General features: G+C 32.9%; 1 protein-coding gene across 2 annotated transcripts in view; it reads right to left on the reverse strand.

Annotated features, from left to right (window-relative positions):
* LOC118198326 (BTB/POZ domain-containing protein 2-like) overlaps positions 1 to 24,656 on the reverse strand; it is a 218,112-nt gene extending 193,456 nt beyond the window's left edge. The window contains exon 1 of one of the 2 annotated variants that reach the window (XM_085816999.1): positions 24,428 to 24,656. In XM_085816999.1, the coding sequence (XP_085673125.1) occupies positions 24,428 to 24,511 (84 nt within the window). In that variant the 5' untranslated portion in view covers positions 24,512 to 24,656. Of the gene's footprint in view, positions 1 to 15,200; positions 15,306 to 24,427 lie in introns of those variants that run through there. The other variant, XM_085817001.1, reaches the window with a different exon arrangement.
* Positions 24,657 to 25,729: the final 1,073 nt, after the last annotated feature.

Here is a 25,729-nt window from a genome sequence, read left to right on the forward strand (position 1 = left end):
CAATTGTGTGCAGAGCATCTGATGAGTCCGGCCCACATCGGGAGGATTGTTGGGAAATTTGCGTGCCTCCTTTACGGCTAAGCTGAACCGAAGAAGGTAAACTAATGATTCCGCAGTAGAATACTCTCGATGTGCTGGTCTGCTTTCAAGAGACAAAGTATTCAAAACGTTTTTCCTGACAAATTCACCTCAACTAGAGGATATATTTAACTGCGGATTTCACAAAGGTCAGGCCTTAAACGGGAATCTTTAAGGTACTATTAAGAGAAGGGGAAAATATCTCCCCCTGTCAGTCAGTATACCGACGAAAGTATCAAAGTATCTCCCGATGTGGGTGAAAGTTATGTGTCCTCCCGATGTGCCTTATGGACGTGGCCAACAGCCGTGAATAAATTTAGCGTGGTGTGGCAATTTCAAGGCATGGAAACCTGCATTGCAGTATAGAAGATGTGGAAGACTAGATTGTAACAGAAATCTAGCACAGTCTCCAGGATAATTTATTACGCCGCCAAGTACCTGCTTAACTAAATGAACTGTCAAGAAGATTAAACTCATGCTGTACCAGTCAAGAACATTCATCCGTTATTTATCATATAATAACGGATGAATCCGTTATTCATCATATAATAAACGGATTATCATATAATAACGGATGAATAACGGTTTTATTAACGTGTCATAGTCTGATATGGTATGTTCATCTATTTTGTTAAGCACAAGGAAAGCACCTATCAACAGCAAGTATACTTACTCCATTGGTAGGGAACCACGTTTTACGTTGCTGCGTATCACTATCAAGAATCTTAATAATCAAAACAAGAACACTAACTGATTTAGATACTTTCAAAATGCAGAAGTCAGTATGACAGAATATGATTTTTAAGTGATAATAATTTAAAAACATGCATTTTACTTGTAAAACGGAAACAGCATCTGATTATTATTAAATGATCATACACACAAAATATTATTAGATGTATGACGAAAGACAAAGTGAATGCGATTTACAGAAATGCATCGTACACACCAGGGGTTTCCAACGGAAACAGTACTGACCATGATTGGGGTTGATGAAATTTTAAAGGGGGTCAGGGGAGATTTAAGAGGTACTGAATATGCACCGACAATTGATCGGCATAAACAAGATGTCACTGACTGCAAAAAATAATTAATACAGTTGATAATTGCTTAATTATTAATAAAAAGCTATATTATACAAAGTCAAATCTTATTCAAAATACATGGTCTCGCTAAGTTTTGAAATTTAAAAACCATTCGTGAAAAATATCCCAAAATAAAAGTTGTTGCCGAGTCATCATTATTGATTTTTGCTCTTCTATAACCTAAGGGAAGCAATCAAATCAATAATTTACTACGGAGAACAAAAAGCACGTTGGATAATTCTGAATAAGATGATTTAAAAATTAAGCAATGTTATGCTAAATATTAAACAAAAATTGCATCCGTACATCAAGCGCAGCTATCACATTAATTAAAATCGAATTTTTATGCATTAAGAATCTGTGGTTTTATTTCTGAAATTTGTTTTAATTTGTAAAATTAAAAACAATAACTTAAAAAGCAAAAATAAATCAATCTAATAAATCTCCTTTTTGCAAAACATTTCTATCTATTCTTAGTTTAATTGTACTCTTTAAGTTATTTATGTGCAGTTATTTGCACATAAATAACTTAAACTATGTTGAATGCTGTGTATTATAGAGAAAAATGTAAGAGGGCTGAAGAAAACCATTCTTTTTAAAACGATCGGTGCAAGAAAAGAGTTGGGAATCCCTGGTATACACGAAATAATGCCTGCGAAAATGGAAATATTTCTTATTAGTCGCCATCAGCTTTGATATTCTCAGTAGTGTTCGAAACATGCTTGGTATTCATAACTTTGAAATGTGAGAGGAAGTCTCTTCTTCTTCTGCTTTTTTTTTAACTGTATATATTATGAAACATGTATGTATTATCGCCAATGAAAATTATTATGAACTATGTATGTATTATGTAACTGGCTCAATATATTATGAACTATGTAAGCAAGTATGAACTATGTAAGCATGTATATGTATGAACTATTTAAGCACTTATTATGAAAGATCTACGTATTATGAACTATTTGTATATAAGCATGTACTAAGGGGCGCCCATGAGGTGTTGCCCCGGATAGTTGCGGAACCTGGACTAGACCTGAATAGTCTTAGTAAGCCGCACGGATGTCCAGATTCTGCTCTCAACTGTCAACTGTTGGCCAAATGCTTTCAATGACTGATTGTGATATTCGCGTTTCATCAGCACTATTAGAACATTAACAAAAGTGAATATTGAAATAACTTCAATTCTGTCGCTTTCAAAGGTATGATAACTAATGGTGGCAGTTACCATATTGCTGGTTCTTTGTTGAATACCTTAAGGAACTGATGTTTCTAAATGCAAAGTGTCTCTGTGGCATTTGTGTACATTTGATTTAAAATATCCCTCGAAAAGTTAATGTTAGGGAAAGAATGGTAGAAGAACCGTCCTCTGGAGTGCTGTCCAGGAAACTCAGCCAACTCGTACTGCCATCGTAACCCATGCTGACTTGTAAACCCTTGCCGAACACAATTTTGCATCTTTTGTCCCCCGCTAGAATTTCATTCATACGCGGTTCAACGTTAATTCGTCAACCCTGAATGTTTGCTGGCATTAGTTTTGATTGAAGTTACCGATAATTTTAAAGGATCTTCATCGATAAAATGAAGCCAAAGAAATCGTACAAATTGAAAAAGAAATTGGCGGCGCAGAAAAATTTTTAGACATGGAAGACAGAGAAGTCAAAGATCCATCCGGATGAAGAACTGGAGGATCATATAACAGCAGTAAGGAAAGCAAGGATATTAAAAGAGGGCAAAGCATCTTTAGCTTATAAAAAAGTTAAACGCATTGTTAATAATAAGCACTGTTAAAAAGAGACAGGAACTATCTGACCTTGAAATGGAGATTGACCCAAATGAATAAAGATGAGATTTTATGAGAAGCATTAAAAAACTATACACTTTTTTCCACGAAAGTTTTATAAAAAGACTGTACCAAGCAAAAATCATCAGCTTTAAAAATATTAATAGTAAAAATTATTTCCTGTATTTACAGTACTAAATAATTAATTTGCATTAATCAGTACTAAAAAACCTTTCAATTAGGACCGACTGACGAAATTTAACTTGCATTTTTCAAGTGCGACTTTTGATATAGTATACTAGATTTATATACAGCATTGTTCTTACATAAGTATTTTGATGCAAAATTGAACTTTTTCTGAAATGACATACCGAATTTTTTTCCATATTTTAATTCTACGACTCAGATTATGATCAAATATTAAATTCTGTAAAATCTGGGGAGAAACTTACCGAGAAATTTAAAAATTTATCTTGGCGCACTTTTACAGTTTACGCCAAGAATAATTCACTTGGTAAAATTCTTAATTTATAGTAACCTGTATTTTCCTTTCCGTTTTCACATTGTACACGAGTGAAAATTAAGCTGCATCGTTCATTCTTTCAAGTAATTTTAACAAATCGTATAAAGCACACTTGGTGTTATTGTCGCCTATAATAAATATGCCACATTTCAAAACCCGCCAGAAAATAAATTCACATATATCTTTGGAAATTTTGAATAAAAAAACTGTAATTTTTGCAGGTATGCTTAGAAATACATCTACTTTAAGATGACTGTAAAAATGTTGTGATTCAAAATGTGTTAAAAAATTTAGAAAAGTTGCACGGGTAATGCGCAAACCAGATAATCCGCACCCGTATAATCGAGAGTGCACTCTAAGGATACTTTTATAGTTGTTTATTACTGATAGCTAATCTTAGACGAATGTGTATACAATGTGTGGACACAGTCAGCTAATCAAGATCAGTTAATTAATTAAAACAAAGCAAGTTTTCTGCTCCGAAGTTTATATTTAGTTTAAAGTACTATACATGTGTATTATATATGCGCATTAATGTTTAACAATGTTTTTACCGGAAACATTACAGTGAAGATACTAAGTACAGTGAGAACAGTGAGTACCGGACAGTGAAGATACTAAGTACAGTGAGAACAGTGAGTACCGGAAACATTGAGTACAGTTTTGATCAATTTGAGTTGATTTATTTCCTTAACTTTACTGCTCACTGTTGGGAAAAGTTTTGAGTTATGTTTTAATATAAAGTAATAAAATAACTGATCGACATTATTTATTTATTATTTAAATTCGTTTAATGTTCGTTATCGGCAAATCTCAAAAATGCATATGCAACTTTTAAAGTTTGATTTAATTTCTACTTTTTAAAACTCTCTTTCTCATTTCCATGTAATTCATACAGCAGTGAGTTTCCCGCATTCGCTTATTTGATTTGTTAGAGAATCGGGGTATTATTAATTCTATTGTAATTGCCTTACATAAATTTAAATTAATATTATTATGTGTCTATTATTCTAAACTATCTGTGAATTTGTATTCTTGCTGTTCGGTAGTATTCATACCAATTAAATTATCATCAGAGTAACAAATGAGGCTATTTTGAATGTTCCTAGTAAATAAACTTTCTGTCGCTTTTTATTACGTTACATAGATCATGTGATTTAAAATGTCCTAAACTGCACGTGCGGATACTGACGCAATCTCAAAATGGTCCATTGCTGTAGACTAAACATTTTGATTCATGAGAAACGGCAGAACAGATGGGAAAAATTGCAGAGACCTTGGTTTACTGCATAACAAAATTTTGGCATGAGATTTTGACGAAAATTAACCCCGCGCAATACAGTGAGGGCGGGATGTATTTCAACAATGTTTATTTTCGGAGTAATGTTATTACGTCCGAGCGAAACCCAATTATATACTTACAAAATAAATATAATAAATAAAAATTACATGCGTATGCTTATCAATGACACGTAAAAGCCAAGATAACTAAAGGGAAAATAATATTTGAACGATCATAATAATAGTACTTGTAGAAAATAGCTTTTGAGCAAACAAAACGATAGTAATCACGGGAAATATTGATAGTAATCACGGGAAATATTGTTCGAAAAACCATAATAATAATACTAATTGCAGAAAATATTGTTATAACTGCCATACCAAAGAGATACAAATTTATTTGATCGGTTTTCAGTCAACTTTCTCTTGACGATACAAAAATAACAAATAAAGGCTTTAAAGAGAGGCAAAAGCGCCAGGGTTGGACAGGCTTAACATAGACTTCGTAGATGAATTGCGACTAGTCAATGAGCATCTCTTAACCCAAGTATTCAACGCCTGCCTTCATACAGGTTATTTTCCACGTGCAAAAGCCTTTATTTGTTAAATTAAATAAATATTTTGTGATTTTTCTGTTGAATCGAATTTTATGCGGCGTAAGCGTTAAGAACGTGATATTTAATAAATAAAACGCACTAAATGTTAATAATAAAAAAACGAAAAACGTTTTGTAATGCCATCTTAGAAAGGAAATTAAACATTGATATGATTAACTGAGAAAAGATTGAATAAAACAGAAAAATGTATGCCAACACTTAACGCTGAGATGTCTAAACGTATACTGCTATGCTGCTTTTAAAATGTTTGCAGTTCTGCTGTTGAATTGCATATGGGGTAAGTGGGAAGAAAATGATGCTTAATAATAAATCTAAAAAGACAGGGGGGGAATCTAAAAAGACAGGGTAAAAAAAAGTACTAGTAGGAGTGAGGTAGACTGCCAGCTCAGCGAGAGCGTAGAAATCCTTAGGAAACCCTTTTGGGTGACTATTAGAATCTAAAAAATATCAGTTTTTTTTTTCCTTTTATTATTATTATATTTAGTGTTTGAGTAGAATTCCCATGTGATTCGAATACTATTTTATAAATTTCCCCTTGGTGAAGGATAAAAAATAAATAAATCTTTCATAAAAATAAATAATTCATTCATTAATCTTTTTTTTTTTTTTTTTTTTGTATCGTCAAGAGAAAGTTGACTGAAAACCGATCAAATAAATTTGTATCTCTTTGGTATGGCAGTTATAACAATATTTTCTGCAATTAGTATTATTATTATGGTTTTTCGAACAATATTTCCCGTGATTACTATCGTTTTGTTTGCTCAAAAGCTATTTTCTACAAGTACTATTATTATGATCGTTCAAATATTATTTTCCCTTTAGTTATCTTGGCTTTTACGTGTCATTGATAAGCATATGCATGTAATTTTTATTTATTATATTTATTTTCTAAGTATATAATTGGGTTTCGCTCGGACGTAATAACATTACTCCGAAAATAAACATTGTTGAAATACATCCCGCCCTCACTGTATTGCGCGAGGTTAATTTTCGTCAAAATCTCATGCCAACATACCCCAAAGATCCCAGCGCCTATAGGCCGATCTACCTCCTCTCGGCCTGGGGCAAAGTTCTCGATAAGCTTCTAACACGGCGTCTAGTACATCACTTAAACTCAAATAACCTACTGCACAAAGCACAATACGGATTTAGAAAAGATCAAAACACGATAGATGCCCTTGATAACCTACAAAAGATCATCAACGAGAACAAAACAAATGGGCTACACACATGCGTCATAGCTCTCGACGTCACCTCGGCCTTTAACAGTTTCTGGTGGCCAGGTCTAAAGGAACAATTAATAAGACTCAGATGCTCCAAAAATATCTACAGGCTAATAAGCAGCTATCTTCACGATAGAGTTATAACTTACCAAAGAGACGGTGTTCATATCACACACTTGCCAAAGAGGAGCGCCACAGGGGTCTAACATCGGCCCGACCCTGTGGAATATCATGGATAACACGGCTTTAGAATTAGATTTGGAAGACACAGCAAGTCTTCAAGCTTATGCTGACGACTTCATCTTAGTAATTAACGGGGGTAACAGACTTATTATAGAACGGAAAGCAGTGAAAGCTCTCTCCATCATTTCTGCGTGGAGCTCAAAGTATAAACTAGATTTTAACATAAATAAAACTAAGATGATAAGCTTTCCAAAGGGCAACAAGATAATTAACAGTCCCCCCAGGATAAAATGGCATGGCCAAACATTAAAGAACCAGGGCACTCTCAGATACCTCGGCTTCCTATTGGATAGCAAACTAACGTGGATTCCCCACCTATCCGATATAAGGAACAAGACTTGCAAAATAATAAATACTTTAAACCGAATAATAGAGTCCAAATGGAACTTAAAAGGTAGACTAATGAAAGACCTGTACCTAAGGGAAGTCGAAAGAATGATTCTCTACGGCTGCCCCGTATGGATGCAGGGCACAGTAAGACAAAGACAAAAACTACAACAAATCCAGAGGATCGCCCTGTTAAAGATTACAAAAGCTTTTACTACCACCTCCACTGCCGCCCTCCAGATCCTAGCCGATACACTCCCATTAGATCTCAAAGCGGAATTCGAGCGAGTCACATATAGACTTCTGCACTTCAAAGAATCAGCGACATTAGAGGGTTCCATTCTCCTCGAAGAAGCACTTTTAGAACCATGCTTCAGTACAACATCCCTACATCCAGCCTCCCTCAGAGACTTCCGATGGGACAAACATCCCCCGTCCGATCAAAGTTTAGAGATCTTTACCGACGGGTCTAAAGACGACACAAGAGTAGGCGCTGTTTTCGCAGTTTTGCACAATAGTCAAGAAATTTTTCAAGATCAGAATCAGCGATCATGCCATAGTTTTTCAAGCGGAATCCCTAGCACTTATGAAAGCAGCCCTCAGGGCAAGCAGTTCAGATTTTAACAAGATCTCTATCTACACAGACAGTATGAGCGTCCTACAGAGTATGAATAAGACAGGCAAGATTCCAGCGCATATTCAATCCCTAAAAGAGATTGTCTCTACTCTGAGTAATACAAAGCAAGTCACTCGTCACTGGATAAGAGGTCATGAAGGGACAAGAGAGAACGAACAGGCAGACACTCTCGCAAAGGCCGCCACATCTCGCCAAGACTTGGATATCTCTCTTCCGATCTCCACGAGAGCAGCCAAGCATTACATCCACGAGGCTTTCATGTCACAATGGCAAGAAAGATGGGAACAAGGGGACACCGGAAGGTACACCTTCGCAATCTTCCCGATCATCAGGCTGTCAAGAGTTTACTCGAACCACTACACGATTCAGGCCCTTTCCAATCACGGAAGGTTCCCCCAATATTTAGAGAGGTTTCTACATTTACACGTCAAGTGCAGTTGTGGATCACCCGCCAGCACAGTAGATGCCGTCTATTACATCACTTCATGCCCACTCACCAAGTCGCTTAGATCTCCAGCCAACATCGCCCTACTCCATAGTAAAGGTCTCAGAGGTTACCTAACGGATTTCTACGGTCTCCAGGAAGTAAGACAGATTGTCAGCTTCGTCAATGACAACAAGACCACCATACAAGTTATACCAGGTTAAAACCTGACGATATGTAAAAGGCAGCATGCCTTATAAAATATGAAAATAACTCACTGTTTCATATATATATTCAAATTTCTAATCAAACTTGTTTTCACTAATATAACTATTCAATGTAAGTTGGAAAAACCAACATCAAATTGCATTTATAAATGTAATTTGCTTTGTAATTAATTCATAACGAATGACCTGTAGTGCCCAATGAGAGGCGAGGCAGGCTAAGAATAATTATTATTATTATTAATTTAACAAAATTTAGAATTCCCAATGCAATGTTAAGTGTTGGCATAGATCTTTATATTTTTTCCAATCTTTCTCCGTTCATCCTATCAGTGTTCTGTTTTCTTAGTAAGACAGCTAGCAAAAAAGTTTTTTTTTTTTTTTTTTTTTTTACTATTAACGTTTTGTGTGTTTACTTGATTTATTAAATATCAAGATTTTCGCAGTCACGCCACATAAAATTCGATTCAACAGCAAAATCACAAAATATTTAAAAACAGCATATCTTTAGATTTTCCGATAGACAGCCTCGCGCGCTGAAGATGAAAATGTTTTTTTCGGTACAGTATTACCGCTACTTGCTTTGAAATCGTTGAGTTTGTTAATCAAATGCTAGAAACATGCAAATTATTTATGATTTAATTTCTTTAATGCAGGGCTATAATACGTAATTGGTGGCAACAGGTTGAAAAGTGTTAGGCCGTTTATAGTTATTCAACCCAAAATGGCATTTTGAGACTAATATCCCATTTGGGACTAACGTTCCTTTTGGGCTAATTGAAAAAAAAATTCGAAATTCAAATTTCGGATTGTTATGTGCACATATTTCCGTGGAGGATTATGCCTAATCAATCAATCATCAATCTCGGTGCAGCCCTTGTTCCACAATGCAAGAAACAGAGCCAGATTTAAACTTGGATATACTATTTGAGATATGGGGCCCTTTATAAGCCCGCTATACTATATTTTAATACTATAGTTATACTGCATTTTAATTTTTGAGAGGGCCCCCAAGAAAGTGGGGGCCCTAAGCTATAGCTTGTGTAGCTTATACGTAAATCCTGCACTGGTAAGAAACATAAACACAAGCATTTATTATTTAATAATCTTCATTATTTAACAGTCTCTGCTGGAAGTATTCTCTTTTTGTTTAGTATAAGGGAAATACAGAGGCGTTCTAACTATTGCGCAAAGAAAAACCATACTTTCTCTGAAGCAGAAGAAAACAAATAACTGAAATTTACTAAACAATGTTTTGAAGAACAAAACAAAGAGAAAATATTAATATCAAGAAGCTTGGAAACCTAAAGTATTGTTTACATCGTTTACTGGGTTTTTATTGATCCAAAGATGGCGGGGTTGAAGCGGTTACTGTGGCAACCACTTACAACGAACTACTTCACACAGGCGCGCAGAAAACTTAAAAGTGAACCAACGGCGACATCTAATGTCCTTATCCAAGAGAAAAGCGAGAGTTTGAAACAGTAGCTCGAAACAAAATCGGCGAAATGCCAATTGGCTGACTTACTGGTGGTTTGATGGGTTTATTAACTAGAATTTCATCTGTGCTGAATTTTTTTTTTTTTTTTTTTGTTACATTCTTTGCTTTTATTTTTCGACAAGAGAGATTTCCCTGAATTGCTGACATGAAATCGAGAGGTTAAATAATACTTGTGCTTTAATTGATGATTTAATCCGGCCAAGTGTGTCCATTTATTACAAATGAGCACTTGAGATTTCGTTTTAATTACAATGTTAATCAGTGAAGTTTCGCTTAGTAATGTTAGATAAAAACTAAAAAATATATGGCTAGTTAATTGACAGGAGATGCCTACGTAGCTAAGGAAAGAGAAGCAACAATGGACATCTCGAATACGCGCCGAGTGTTCTACCGTTACACCACGAAGTCATGCTGGAAGGAGGGAGAAAATACCTTGTAATGTGATTCCAAAGATGGTGAACTATGCCCGGGCAGCAGAGGTCAGAGGAAACTCTGGTGGAGGTCCGTAACGGTTCTGACGTGCAAATCGACCTTCACTGATCATTCGTCTAGTTCAATGGTTCTTATTTGTATTTTGCTCCCATTCAACACTACTAGAAGATCATTTCCGTCCTTCTTTCCAAAACTCGAAAATACATATACATTTACTTATTTAGGTTTTGATTATTTTTAACCGTTTTTAAGTTAAATAAAAAAAAAAGCATATAAAATACTGATAAAAACCAAAATTTGAAGAAAAGTAGTTTTTTTATATTCTTGAAATAAAATTAAAAGGCTGACTACATTCCCCCTGAAACTATGGAATTCCCTTTCCCGAAGTTGAAATCCTTTCTTCTGACCTAGTAACGTTTCTAGTAACTAAAGTTCTAGTTCTAGTGACTAGTAACGTAAAATTTGAGAAAATAAATTTAAAAAAATATTTCAACGAAAATATTCATTTTCACCACTCTTGAATCCGCCTGAAAGATGCTTTTACGTGACGTATGTACATATGGACAAAATAAAGGACTCTTTTTACCAAAACGGATTGTAAAATGGATTCGGAAGAATTTTTTCGTGACGTCTGTACGTACGTATCTCCGCATGTATCTCGTATAACTCAAAAACGAGTAGCCGTAGAACGATGAAATTTCGTATAAGGTACTGTTATAACATGCAGCTGTGCATCTCTAGTTTTTTATTTCAATCGGGTGCATCAAACTTATATATATATGTAAGATAAAATTATATGAATCAGAATAACTAAAAACATTAATTCTTCCTCTTTATTCTAAAATCGTAATAACTTCTCTGCATTGCGTCATTTCTAGATCACTCTATGGGCCGCGCAACTCTGATGACGTAATAATTAAGAACTGAAACTGACCTTGTAAACCAAAACTTTTCTCTTCGCGTGCTTCCATCTTTCATAACTACGCACTTCAGCTTTTGCCCTCTGCTCTGCTAAGATGTAATTTCGCTGGCTTGCTTTCTATCTCAACAATATCAAAAATGTAAATCTTCTGTGGAAAGGCACGACTAGAGTGCCAAGTGATTGTGGCCACAAATATCAATTGGAAATAAAAATGGAATTAAAACTGCCTCGACTGCCAAGTTCTTTAAATACTACGCAATCAAAATTCTTCTTCAATATGGGTCTAATCACGCATCTACAGTGTTCCGTCATTTCCTTTTCCTTTGCTTTTATTATTACAATTAAGTCGACAGTGCTCCGTCTTTTCCTTGTGCTTTTATTATAACAATTAGCCGGTAACATAGTTTCCTGCAGCCTGAAACCTCAATGGAAAATTTAATTCAGCTCTTCAAATCATCGTTTTGTGATGAATCCAAGATAATGTGAAAGAAGTGAATCATCAAATTTGTTTTTTAATTTCACTATTATCTTTAGGAGATGCTCTATATGGTCTATAGGCTATTGGTAATTCAGAAGTTAATATAACTCTGGGAGGTTCAACCCTTATACAACCTACATCATATTTACTTTTTGCAAATATATGGTTATAATCATTCAACAATTTCTGTAATTTACTATCAGAATTTTTACTATTTTCAAAATAATTACCACAATTTTTAGAACTAAGATCATTTTTACATACAAAATTTTCGCTATTATCAAAATATTTACTAGATTGTTCAGCACTGATATCATTTTTACATATATAATTATTTTGGAAAAACTTGTCTACTTTAACATTTTTACTTACCTGTTTTCCAAGCTGATACACTTCATAATTATGAAAATTCAATTGTAATTTAAATAATGAAACACATGGTGATGAAAGCAATAAATAATTCAAATTTGAATCTACTACATAAAATATCACATTATTTTCTATTTTACCTACTTTACACTTTACTTTGATTATTTTCTCTATATGAACTTGACTAGATATTGAAAATATTTTATCATGAGATTTCAATGAATTTTCTCTAAATTTATCACCAATTTTGTTAAAATATTTTAACGGTAAAACGTTAATTTGCGATCCCGTATCAATAATACTGGGAATTTTTTCCTGTCCAATTTGGACATTCACTTTAAAGTAATATCATTTTTTAACTTCTCTTTTAGGAACCGTGTTATAATTAATAGCAGGTAATTGTGGATATCGAATTGGTCGATACGCATACTGTAGAGGTCGGTATTGCACTTGTTGATAATTAAAAGGTCTATATATATATATATTTCTTCTCTGTTACCCAGCTCGGTGAGATCTCTATTTTTATTCTCATATGTGGGTAAATTGTGCATTTCGTGCTTTATAAGTAGCTGAATGATGTTGTTCTTATGTTCCGGTAAAGATTTTGACATAATTTGAGTTGTAGAATCGAAATATGGAAAACCATTGGCATGTCATTACAGAAAAGTCACGATTTTGTGTCAAAATACCTATATTAGAGCAATGCTATATATAAATCTAATACATATTCTAAGTCGCGCTTTCGAGACATGAAAAACACAATCTGAATTTCGTCAATAGGACCAGTGGAACGGGAGATATAGAACTGTCCCCTCCTCTCCCCCTTTTTTTTTGCGCAGTGTACATCAGTGACGTCGAACTTAACATAAATTGGAATCGAACTCAGGTCCTCCTAGGACCTGAAAACTGAGTTGCAGAGTAGGGGAGAACTGCCAGTGGGATTCATAAAGTTCCTCAATTGTAGTATGAAGTCAGGTTGTGAGGACTGTATGACTGTTTGAAGGAACCAGAACCCCTATTAGCCTCTTTATTTTGTTTAAACTCACAACCTCCGTTGTAGAATTTCCTGAGTCGATGAGCCTTATGCATGATCATGCCTGTTTTACGGTATATTTTTGTATTCTGTTATCCTATATCCGTACCAAATTTCAGGAAAATCCGTCGTCAGTTCTGAAGGCATTCGTCCAAAATCTGAAAACAGAGTTGCAAGAAAAGAGACGAGTTGCTGGAGGGCTCTGAGAGGGGGAAGATGAGTAACATTTGCCCTCTAAGAGCGTCCAAGACATGTTCGATAGCACCATTTCTCAAATTGTTTCAACCAGGGACCTCTTTTATAAATCAAGGACCTAAAAACAATGTTGCAAGAAGACTGATGAGTTGCTACAGGGCTCAGAGAGGAAGATGACGAGTTGCACTGGCCCTCTTAAAAGCGTCGCAGACATGTCCTATAGCACCGTTTCTCAAATTATTTCAGGTGGAGACTTCTTTTCCAAATCAAAATGTTCTGTGCACCAGCTCACTCTTGTTCCATTCGAAATCAATGTTACTATCAATATATTTATATTTTAAAAATACAATTAATTAAAATTTATTTAATTTCATTGTGGTATGTTAATACAGAAAAATTTATATTTGTTTTTAATAATTCAAGGCAATTAGAGTTTAGATAATCTTCATCTTACAAACTAAAAATTAAATAATTGTTGGTACTCACACTAATGAGATGGATGAGTCTGCCGATTATTATATACAGCTGTCTATGTTTGGATGTATGCTGGTAAGAAGCGCCACAGTTAGAGTACTTTAATTCTTTCTTTTGCTGGTAAGACTAGAACTGAAAACTAGTAGGTAAAATAAATTTCATTAAACATCAGTCTATAGGGAGGGATGCATAAGCGATTGCCATGCATAATTCCCAAAAACTGCGATTTTCAGCTATACGCAGTTAATTTGAATAATAAATTTAGTTAATATGAATAATAAATTTACCGTGTTCCAGCGTATAATACGCACATTTAATACAAAAAATAAGATAGAAATTTACGGATGCGTATTATACGCAGGATATAAAAATAATAGATTAAAAATAAAGAAAAAAATCAGCATACAGAAATTAAGATTTTTACATGTACCTAAATGTACTAAATCTACCTAAATGTTTTACATGTACCTTATTTAAAAGAAATGACACACCTTATGAACTTAAAAATTTTCATTATCTGATAACATGAAAAGTTCGTTATGTTCATTTTCCGTTATATCTTCAGGCACATTATCGAATTCTGTTTCATCTTCACCATCATTGTTAGTCTGATCCATAAATAAGTAATCATCATCCATTCCATTTTTCACCAACACCAAATATCCTTATTGCAGTACGACTTCCACTCAAACTGAATGACTTTGCATTTGAAACCAGCACTGTGTTGTTTGGTTTGGCAGGAGCCATATTTACAACTACGAGGAACCCTAGATCAACGGTATTTCAACTTAAGCAAATGCGATTTACTAAAGTTTCGATGATCACTTCAAAATCACGGCTTCAATGACTACAGAAAGAGAAAACATCTGAGTCCTAATTCCGCGAATTCATTCGGTTCGGAAGGGCATTCTTATTTCAAATTCTCTCCCCTTTTTCTCGAAAACCTAGAATAGCATTCTTGTGCAAAGCTGCATTGACTACAATTCACCCTCTTTGCAGAATTATTTACTTCCTCAAGCATTTCTCCCCCCCTCACATATGTATTGTTCTCATTACACTAATTATTTTGTACTAATTATTCACTCACATATGTACTAATTATTATTTTGTTGCAAGTAAGAACATCATTACTTTTTTAATTCTTACATTTACACAAGAAAAGAAAGTGACGAATATGCTGTATTCGGAGATGAGGAAAATTTTATAATATCAACATAAGCAGTATTCGTAATAAAATCTTTAAAAGATCAAACATAAATATAACATATGATTACTAGTTTACATGAAATGAATGAAATGGGTTGATATATAAAATATCCATGAAACAATAAGAAAATCATTATGAAATTTATACCAATTATAGTAGCTTCTTTCTGATTTAGATTTTCTACCCATGGCGATACTGCTTCTACTTGTCCATAAGAAGAATAATCAGTGATTCTAATCTTCCATGCATCATGAATCTACCTAAACAACAAATCTATAACTAAACAAACAAACAAACAAACAAACAAAAAAAAAAAAAAAAAAAAAAAAAACCACTTTTGCTGGGATTTTCAGAATTTTACGATATGGTTTCTCATGACGAATAATATTTAAACCTCCAAGCGTTACGGGTCCAGCTCCAAAATTTTTTAAGTTCCTCAAAATGCCATGAACAAATGGGGTTTTCCTAATTATAATTAAAAAACGACTCTCTCACTTTGTACCGTCATTCTTTTTCTTCTAATATACATCCAGCTCGAAATCGGATACATTAAAAGATGGCAAAAATTTTCTTGTGTAATAAATAAGAAAGCAACATTTTTGTACGGAATTTTACGTCTATAACGTTGTTGAATGTATCCAACAAATCAAATTAAAAAAGAAACATGCTAACGTAAACAAGTGAGGCAAATATGTCAAAAATGTTTTTGCTATTGAACAAGAGGGATTGTGCCTGATTGCCCTTGAAATCGAGAGTTTCATTTAAGATCTACGCCGCATTAAAATTGGTTTTTTGCCTAATTTTAAATCCAAGAAATTATCAAGAAGGTAGTACCTATGACAGTTTTCTATAATTCGTTAAAGACATCTGCAGTAAATTCATATTAAATTTAAGGAACATTTAGTCAATAAAGTTACATATTCTTTTCTTTCCTAACAAAGTTCTAAATATTTACGCTTATAATCACTCGAGCAAAAATCTCATTAAATAAATTATTTACTAACTAATTACACCCAATTGAGGTATCTAAATGGTACACAATTAGCATTTCGTAACTATTTTTGTAGTCTGTGGTTTAATTTCTTTCAATCTTCAGAACTTCTACAACTTTTTATAATAATTCAGCGTCACTCGAGGTGAAATGTTTAGAATAATAAGTAATCATATTAAAATCAGCTGTGACAAAATTTACATTACAAAATTTTATATCACGAAACAGAAAAAATAAAAATGGAGCCACAGCTCCTGGTAACTTTTTAGCAAGCTCACTACAATATTTCTTACTATTATTTCATATTTTTGCAGCATTTTACGCAAAACCTTTTTAAGACCAAATAGGTCTTACGTCACATTACTTGTTAGTTTTTCAATTTCGATTTCGATTTTATTACACATATTATATATTACACATGAATTTGAAAAATTAATATTCCACACATAAAGTTTATCAATAGCAAAATGCTGGAAATTTTCCCATCAGATTAGGGCAGAAAGGTAGGGAAACAACTAAAATTCGGTTGTTTCAGGAAGATGAAACTAGTAACCTGCTCCTGATACAGCCGTAAATTACGAACCTCAAAACTCGGCCCGAATACAATTACCTAATTTTAATATTTTTTTCTTTCCATGCATCATTCATAAACAAAAATACAGTCGGTGACAGCACTAAAAGTCCTCTTTAAATATTCTTCACAATCTAGCACCGTGATATGAATGCGAGTCACAACGTCATAAATAATAGCTTAACAGGTTGCTCGCAGTTTCCTCTTCCGTGAACATTTTGTTGCAAATGTTATTTCAGCATTTTTGCTTATACATTTGTAAAGTAACTGGTAAATTCAAGCACTTTTAGCGTTAATTTTAAATAAAAGGCTATGCAATTCAAGAAATAAAAAGCACAAATGAGTAAATCAACTAGCATTCTACAACATTTGCGATTTAAATAATGCCATTTTCTTTCCTGCAAATATTGCTAAGCATTTTTAACGAAATAAATGTTAAACGGATGCGCATGTTTTGCATCTATAGGAGTAAATAATTACATGTAAGTATTATAGAGTCATTAAGCCTACTTCAGAGCAGAAAACTTAAAAAATGAGCAATTCTTTCAGCGGGATTCGAATTCTGGATTTCCCGATTACTAGCCGGACGTGCTTCCAGTTAGACTACAAACTCACAAGGTATTTCTCTCGCCTTCCTAGCGTGCCTTCGTGGTGTAGTGGTTTTGGTTCTGCACGCTGGGCCGATATTCCAGAGGTCCGTGGTTCGATTCCCGGCGAAGGCGATTGCTCATTTTTTAACTTGCCTGCTTCCAAAAAATACCTAATGTCTCTACAAACTTTATTAAATTCACTATTTATAAAGAAATTATGTTCAATAAAATTTGATTTTAGTAAAGAATATACAAAATTGCAAAACGAAAGTAAAAAATCAGAGGTGATTTTTCGTGAAGATATATGATTATAAAAGGAATAAATTCATTGTAACGGGGGGGGGGAATGCTCAAATTCGAGTAGAACAAAATGTTTTCCGAGCAGCATAATTTCAAAATGAAAAACAGTTTAAATATTTGATATAAACATTTTTTGACGCTACAGATGTTTCTAGATTTTTACGAGTTTTATAGTTTCCCGAAAGATTAAAAATTAATTTAAAATGTTTAGAAGAATACACAGTTAACACCATGTTAAAGATGTACTGTTTAATTGAGTAAGTTTTTTATTCTGGACAAATTCTAGTTCTAATCAGCACAAATCTTAATCGTTTGGTGTTAGTCTTAAGAAAACAAATGAAAAGAAGCATTTTTCGTTTACTCTTTTCTCAAACTTCTTCGTAACTAGCTACTAGCATTTTTAATATATAAAAAAGTCTTCACATTTCAGTTGTCTACCTTTAAGGTACATTATGAACATTAATTGCACATTTATACATATTTATGAAATTTCTATTTGAAGCTTCACCCGAGAGGAAAGATGCTAGGAATCTCTCGTAAATTTTAATAAAATAATCACGATAATTTATTGCCACTTTCCAGGATATTGGATAGGTCATCTAGAAAAAGTCGAAGGGTAAAATCGAAATCTAATCATTGGACTTTTCTCTATGGTGTGACTTAAAATATTCTTAATTTATTTCAAAATTAGTGGCCTGGCGTTACTAGAGAAAATGATCCGTTATGCTGGTCATAAGAATGATCTAGCCTGCAACATAAGTTTATTTGGATCAAACACTTACAACAAACAATATGCCCTCATAATATGTTATTTGGATTACTAACTTGCAGTACCTGAAGAAAACAAATTGTTATTCTTGTCGTAATCAATGTTTATGGATCAGAAAAGTCTCGATTTATGTATTGCAAGCATAGGATTTTGACAAGGATTGATTCTAAACACATTGTGTGAAATTCTTATGATATTGGTTGAGCAGGATTATCAACCTTTTTCTTGCATCAACTCACTTTAAAAGAATGGTTTTCTTCATCGACCACCCCTCTTACAGTTTTTTTCCACAGCACACAGCAGACAACATTATCATAGTACAAATAATTTAACATATATAGTTTAAACATATTAATTAGACTAAAAATCTGAACATAATTTTGAAAAAATTGGTTTATTAAATTTATTGCTTTTATTTATTTAGGTTTTCTTATTTAGGGTAATTTATTACGTTATTATTGAGGTTAAATATTTAGGTTTTACTACTTTTTGCATTATCATTAGTTTTAATTTTACAAATATAAACATGTTTTCAGAAAAAAAAATTACAGGTTCTAACTGCACAAAAGTGAGCTTTTAGTTAATATGATGGTAGGCAGCGCTTGCTGCAATTTTTTAATACTTGGCATAAAATTCCTTACCTTAATTCTTAAATAGGCTCGTTCAAAAATATTCAACCTGTGTCTTGTTTTCCGAAGTAAATTATTGACTTGATTAAAGCTTGCTTACAATAGGGTAAGATGAGGCTAAAGTGAGTGATTTTATTTTGGGAAAAATTATCTCGGATGACTTTTAAATTCCACAACTTAGTGTACCTATGTTTTTAAAAAAAGATATGTGCTTAAAAATCTTCCTTCAGTTTAATCGTGTTGCGTAACAATTTTAGAATATTTTTCTCTTATATTTATCTTATATGATTTCTTTCTGAATCATTATATAGCTTTATAACAATAAACAATTTATTATCAGTTTTATCAATAATTTTTTTAATCAACTTGTCTTGAATTATGCCAATTAGAACTCATAGTGCATATTCCGCTTTTAACCTCTGATCGATACCTTCATCGTCATTGACCCCCTTTAAAATTTCGTCGACAACCAGGGAGTAAATACCGTCCTGTTAGGAATTTTTTGTGTAGACAAAAGCCTAAAATTTAGTTCACACTGTGGTAGAAATTCTTTAACCACTAAATTTATCTTTTTTGTATTTTTTATTTCTTTTCTTTTTTTTTTTTTTTCCATATAAACTACTACTGCTAATTCTGTCTTAATAAAACGCAACAGCGTTTTATTTAGACATTAAAAATCAAACTGAAAAAGTAAAAGGGCAGTTTTTATTGACAAAATGTCATTAAGTTCATTACTAACTGCATTATAGAATAATTTATATTAATAAGAATAATATATCTATATAATTATAATTCAGCTTATTAAATATAATATAATTACACTAACACAGTTAATTTACATATAATGGCATAGTTAGCATACATATAATTGCATTAACATATAGTATAATACATTAACATATAGTATAATTTAGCTTAAAGTGTCCAGTTTATGTGACCAAGTCTGTGTATTACTGATTCGAGATTATTGTGTAACATCAGAATCAGATTTTACTTTCTTTACTAAAGCAAAAATATAATAAAATGAACAACGGTAAAACTTTTCTCGCCAGATTAGGTTATTGCTTTCTTGTACGAAGTAAAAAGGAAGTATTGTAATCGCGAAAAACTTCAGGCATCATATTTAAACGAAAATATCTATTTTCACCGCTATCGAATGCAATTTAACGATATTTTTGCGTGACATCCGAATGTAAGGACAGAATAAAAGTTTTGCCCCCCAAAAATTATAAAACTGATTTAAAATGAATTCTGAAGAGAAATTTTAGTGGCGTCTGTGCATACGTACGTATTTATCTCGCATAACTCAAAAACGAGTACCCTCATAACGTAGAAAGTTTGTATATAGGGGACTGCTAGGACATGTAGATGTGCACCTCGTATTTTAATGGCAATCGGCCGCACCAAAAGTATATAAATATACGTATACATATATCCACTCTGTTACTCGGCTCAGAAATCTCAGTTTCTTTATTCTTATATGTTTGTAAATTGTGCACTTTTTGCTTTAAAAATGATTGAATTATGTTGTTCTTATCTTCCGGTTAAGGTTTTTATGCCTTTAGTAAATCTGCATGCAATATTTTTAGAATTATCAACAATTTAAAAGTTGCTCAAGTGCCGCTAAACCTAATTATTTTTGCAATGGCGGCCATGTTTGTTTTTTAACATTTTAAACAGCAGAATAGTAGATTTGTTGCCAAGTAAACTTCGCAATAACAAAGATAACGTTTTCTTTTATTATTGCGAATTAAATCATGCTTAATCCTTTCTGGCTAAATTTAGGCTACCTTATGAACAATTAGGATTTTTTTTTTAGATTGCGGGCATGTAATAAAAAAGTACCTTACTTTGTACAAATATAATACATTTTTGAAAGTAAATGTAATTTTACAGAGAATAAGATAGTATATTTATTATCATTCATAAAAGCTGCTTTTGTATAGGGTCTACCGGAAAATTCTGTCCGTTTTTGGAATAAAACAAAATAAAAATTTTTCTTACCGTCAATAAAGTTGATTAAATTAATATAATTTCCATTATTATTAATGACTTCTTGCCAGCGTGAGGGCAATTCGTATATCCCATTTTTGAAAAATGATGTAACTTTTGATGCGAAAAATTGAGCTGGTGCTTGTTTGATATCTACTTCATTTTTGAATTTTTTGCCCTTCAAAAAAATTTTGTAAGGACAAAAACAAGTGATAGTCAGAGGGTGCTAAGTCCGGGGAATATGGTGAATGTGAAAGAATTTCCTAGCCTAGTTCTGTAATTTTTTGACGATCCCCCAAAGCAGCATGTGGACTGGCATGATTATGATGCAGTACGATGTCCTTCCTGTTGAAAATCATCGGTCTCCTTTCTTGGACTCCTTTCTTATCTTTAAATTTTCTAACTGGTGACAGTACTTCTCCGAATTGAGCTTTTTGTTCAGTTTTAAAAGCTCATAATTTACTGGTCACCGAATGCCCCACCATATACACAACATTTTCCTTATTTAGGGTCAAATTTGGTTTAGAGGTGGGAGGGCTAGATTTTCTGGGTTCACAATATGCCCTTTTCCTTATGATGTTTCCGTGGGTGATCCACTTTTCATTCCCAGTTATCATCCGGTTCAAGAAGGACTTCATTTTGTTCGGAGCAAGCAGAGATGTGCATATGACGACTCGATCATCCAAATTCTTCTAACTTAATTCATGTGGCACCCATCTTGAATATTTCCACACCAAGCCTGTCTTCCGAATATGGTTCGAAATAGTTTGCTGAGCTGAATTAAGTCTTTCTGCGATCTTCGATGTTGTCACAAATGGATCTTGCTCCAACATGGTCGTAACAGCACCGTCGCCGATCAAAGATAATCGCCCAGAACGTGGCTTAACAGAAATTTCGAAATCACCTGTTTCAAATTTTCCCAACCATCTTCTGCATGCCTTATCAGAAACTGTTCTTTCACCAAACACTTTCAATAAATTTCTACATGCTTCTGTAGCATTTCTTCTTTGTTGAAATTCGTATAAAATACAGTGGAATAAGTGAACTTTAACAGTGGCCATGGATACACTATCGCTTCACACTTAAGACTAACGTGAATCAACTTTGTTTTAGTTAACTTGCTACTTCAGTATGTATACATTAAGCGATAAAAATAGAGAGTCGAACTTACGGCAAATAAACATGTGCTTACGGGTCGAAAATTGTTGCCATAAAACGGACATAACTTTCCGGTAGACCGAATACTTTAAGTCCGTGTTTGCATCTCATTGATCATATCGATCTCGTGATCAAAAATATTTGAGGCTACACAGCATATTATTTGTAAAGAAATGTAAACTCGAAACTCCACTCTCGTGAGCTACACTTCTAAAATGCCGATTTATCCAATCGACTAATTTTAGATAAAGAATTTTTGATTAAATTTCTAAGAAATTTCTCTTCTTCTTCACTATGTGCCTTCGTAGTGCAAATGGTAGCACGTCCGACTAGCACTCGGAAGCTCCAGAGCTCGAATTCCGGAGAGAGCATGACTATTGTCTCACGTTCTCTGTTCAAAAGATATACCTACATTTAAAACGCTCTATTAACTTAAAATAAGTAAGATATGTAAAAATATTTTATGATATTGCCATTCGCTATTTTATTAGTCTTGAACGCATGTTGAAACACAGTAACTCGAAAATGAAAAACGAATTTATATATATCAAAATGCATTTGATTCAGAATTTGTGAGAGAAATTTTTCATTATTCGTTAATTTCTCTAGCAACGAAATGAGGAAATGGGAATTAAGTTTTTCGTTGTTGGAGCTAGAAATATTCAGAAATAATTTCTGCGGCACTAATGTTGCAGAATATAAGCTTCAAGGGCGACTGTTAATTAAATACGAAACAAAAATAATTTTAGTGATCATAATATGAATTTCTAATATAAAATTGATTGAGAACCTCATAAACAGCACAATAAAAGTCTCAAACATTACGACCTTACAATATTTTAAAACAGTAATTCGATAACAGAATGATTAAATAAAATGAAAATGTCAATCCGTTTTAAAGATAACTATTATTACATACTCTAAAAGTTTAGAGTAACAGTAACAGTAAGTCAATTTCTTAAAGTAATGTTTTAATAGGGAATGATCCGCAGGAAATGAAAGATTTCGTCTTTAATATGGATTGTAGCATATCATGCAAATCATTATATCAAATACGACGACTTGAATTATCTTCAAACAATCTCAGCAAACATATAGCTAAGGTCGTTATAACATTTGATTATGGTATGAGTATGTATTCTGGAATTTGGAATTTATACGCCATGAGTAAGTATGTCACATCTCACGAGCGCATATAGAAATTCAATACTCTCTGCAAATAGTACTTACTTTTATGTACAGATCTACTGAAAATTTCTTTTGCTGTTGAATCATTTTCTTACTCGTAGCGGAAGTTTGTATTTTAAATCTTTTCTTAATTGGATTAAGAAGTATTTCGGTTCAATTAGGAGCATAAGTACGTTTCAAGCTCTTGGATAAAATTAACGAAAGTTATATGTTTAATTATAATATGATTGCAGCAAATTAGTTAACTGATGTCAAGGATGACACATTTCACCAAACTAGGAGAGCTGCGTTTTATTTTGACTCATTTATTACAAATAACATAATAATAATTAACTGCGAATACTATGATTTTCTGTTTGCGAAAGTAATGAAATTAGAGCCAAATTTTCTAAGCAATATCTTACTGAAACATCATTCATATGATTTGCTACTAATGACAATTCATATCCATAAAAATCTGCAATGTTTTTAATAAGGATCATATTTTAATATCATTATCAAACAGTAAACATAATACATTAAAATATATATTTATTTCCTTCTTACACCAAATTATTATTAACTAATTTGAAAACGTTTCCTATAGAGATATGTGATAATAAATACAAACGATTAAGTAAACTGAAATGTATATTATTTCGTACTGAAACAACTCAACTTACTTGAAATGGACATAACCAAATTTACTCTATGCTACAGAATATTAAATTTTTCTCAAAACATCTAACATTACAAAATATATTTTAAAAGTAGGAATGATTACCCTAAAACTGATATATAGATGGACCATGGTATGTTTTAAAACTGTAGGCATTTCAGTATTTATAACATTTTTTCTTTGAATATAATCTGAATAACTTTAGGCATTATTTATCAAATATTAAAATACTTTTTAAAAACAACTTGTATTCTTAAAACAACGAAATCTGTAAAATTCCTTTTTTTCTTTAAGTTCTAGCAGACGACAATCAACTTTGCCATAAAACATTAAACAAAAAGCCTGCTTCAAGATAGATTTTCATTCCGTTTTTACAAAGTTTCAATCAAAGCATTTCTCATTAAAAGTTATAGTAATATGCAATCAATATCGATATTTTTCCGAGTTTCTTAGCGTTCACATTAGGTTTCTCAGAAATTCTAGCAGACGACTATTTTAGTGAATTGCAAAACAGAAAGTAAAACTCACCGGACATAAACATCCACAAAAAGAGGTGAATTTCTCCTCTTCTAACTCCAACTCCAACTTGTAGGCTTCTGGATTTTCCCTCATAGTAGGATATGATCATTTCGTAATTTCAGAAAGCTGCTTGTTTACAGCACATTGTGGTGCCTTTGGTCTGAGATCAGACAGAGCCATGTTGATTTCGTTTTCTCTCTGGATTCTTTTCATTGATCTTCGCGCGCGCATGCGCTATACTGATCTGCCCTCGGACTGCTTGCATCTCAACGAGCAATGATGAAAATGCGCGTGAGGTTACTTTTTATTCTTTCTGGAGAGAGCATCTGACCACAAATTCTTTATCATCATAACTGGCCGCCTATAATGGCCGTAATTCAAAACAGAATGTAACGAATTTTTTTTAAAGTTTTATAATATACACGTGAAGAGTTACCAATAATTATTTATCTGCAGTCATACATTTTATTTCCAAATACGTGTACAGAAATAGTATATAAATATTATTTTTTTTTAAATTATACTCGCGTTTTGAAGTAATGATTACTCCGAAAATAATAATTTTACTGTACGAGACACATTCAGAAAGTTAAAACATTGTCTTTAATATTTCTGTTGTTTTTGTTGTTTGACTTCTGAATTAGTATTTGTTCGGCGTGTTATTGTGTCTTAATTTCTGTTTTTCTCAACTCGTTGTGAATAATTCTTTACCTCACGGTGAGGCATAAAATCCAAGAACAAATCCAAGGTGAAATAATTTTCATTATATCTATATTATAAGAAAATAATTGTATTGTTTTTTGTGAAACTTGAAAACAATATCTTTAAGTCTGTATCAACTGGCCATTTGGAAAAACAAGGTTCATCCCAAAATTAACGAAAGTATAATTTATTTCTGCTCGTGAAACGTTTCTTAAAAGGTAAACTGCTGAACTATTACCCGCCGGACAGTAATGAAGTTATGACAGAGTGGTTATTTACACCACTAATTATATGGTGGCAAATGAAGACTTTTTATTGATTTAGATTATTGCGAATTTACCTCAGAAGTAAAATTATTTCAGCGGTTTATTAATTGAATGCAGAAAGAGGGGTAGTATTGGGTAACTAAGACCTCGAAAGCTATTCAACCTAGAGGTATCTGACTTAACTAAAATATTCATGGTTTAACTTAAAACAATCTATTATTCCAGAAATGCCATAGTTCACTAATTATTTATCCGTGATTTCTTTTTAAAAAGCATCAAATCACCATGCACATGTTATGAGATTTTGCAAAACTACATTATCAGTCGAAAAGTACCATAAAGT

This window comes from Stegodyphus dumicola, chromosome 5 (assembly GCF_044657685.1).
Source record: "Stegodyphus dumicola isolate Sdum_Otavi_A_Nest chromosome 5, ASM4465768v1".
In the NCBI taxonomy this organism is placed as follows: Eukaryota; Metazoa; Arthropoda; class Arachnida; order Araneae; family Eresidae; genus Stegodyphus; species Stegodyphus dumicola.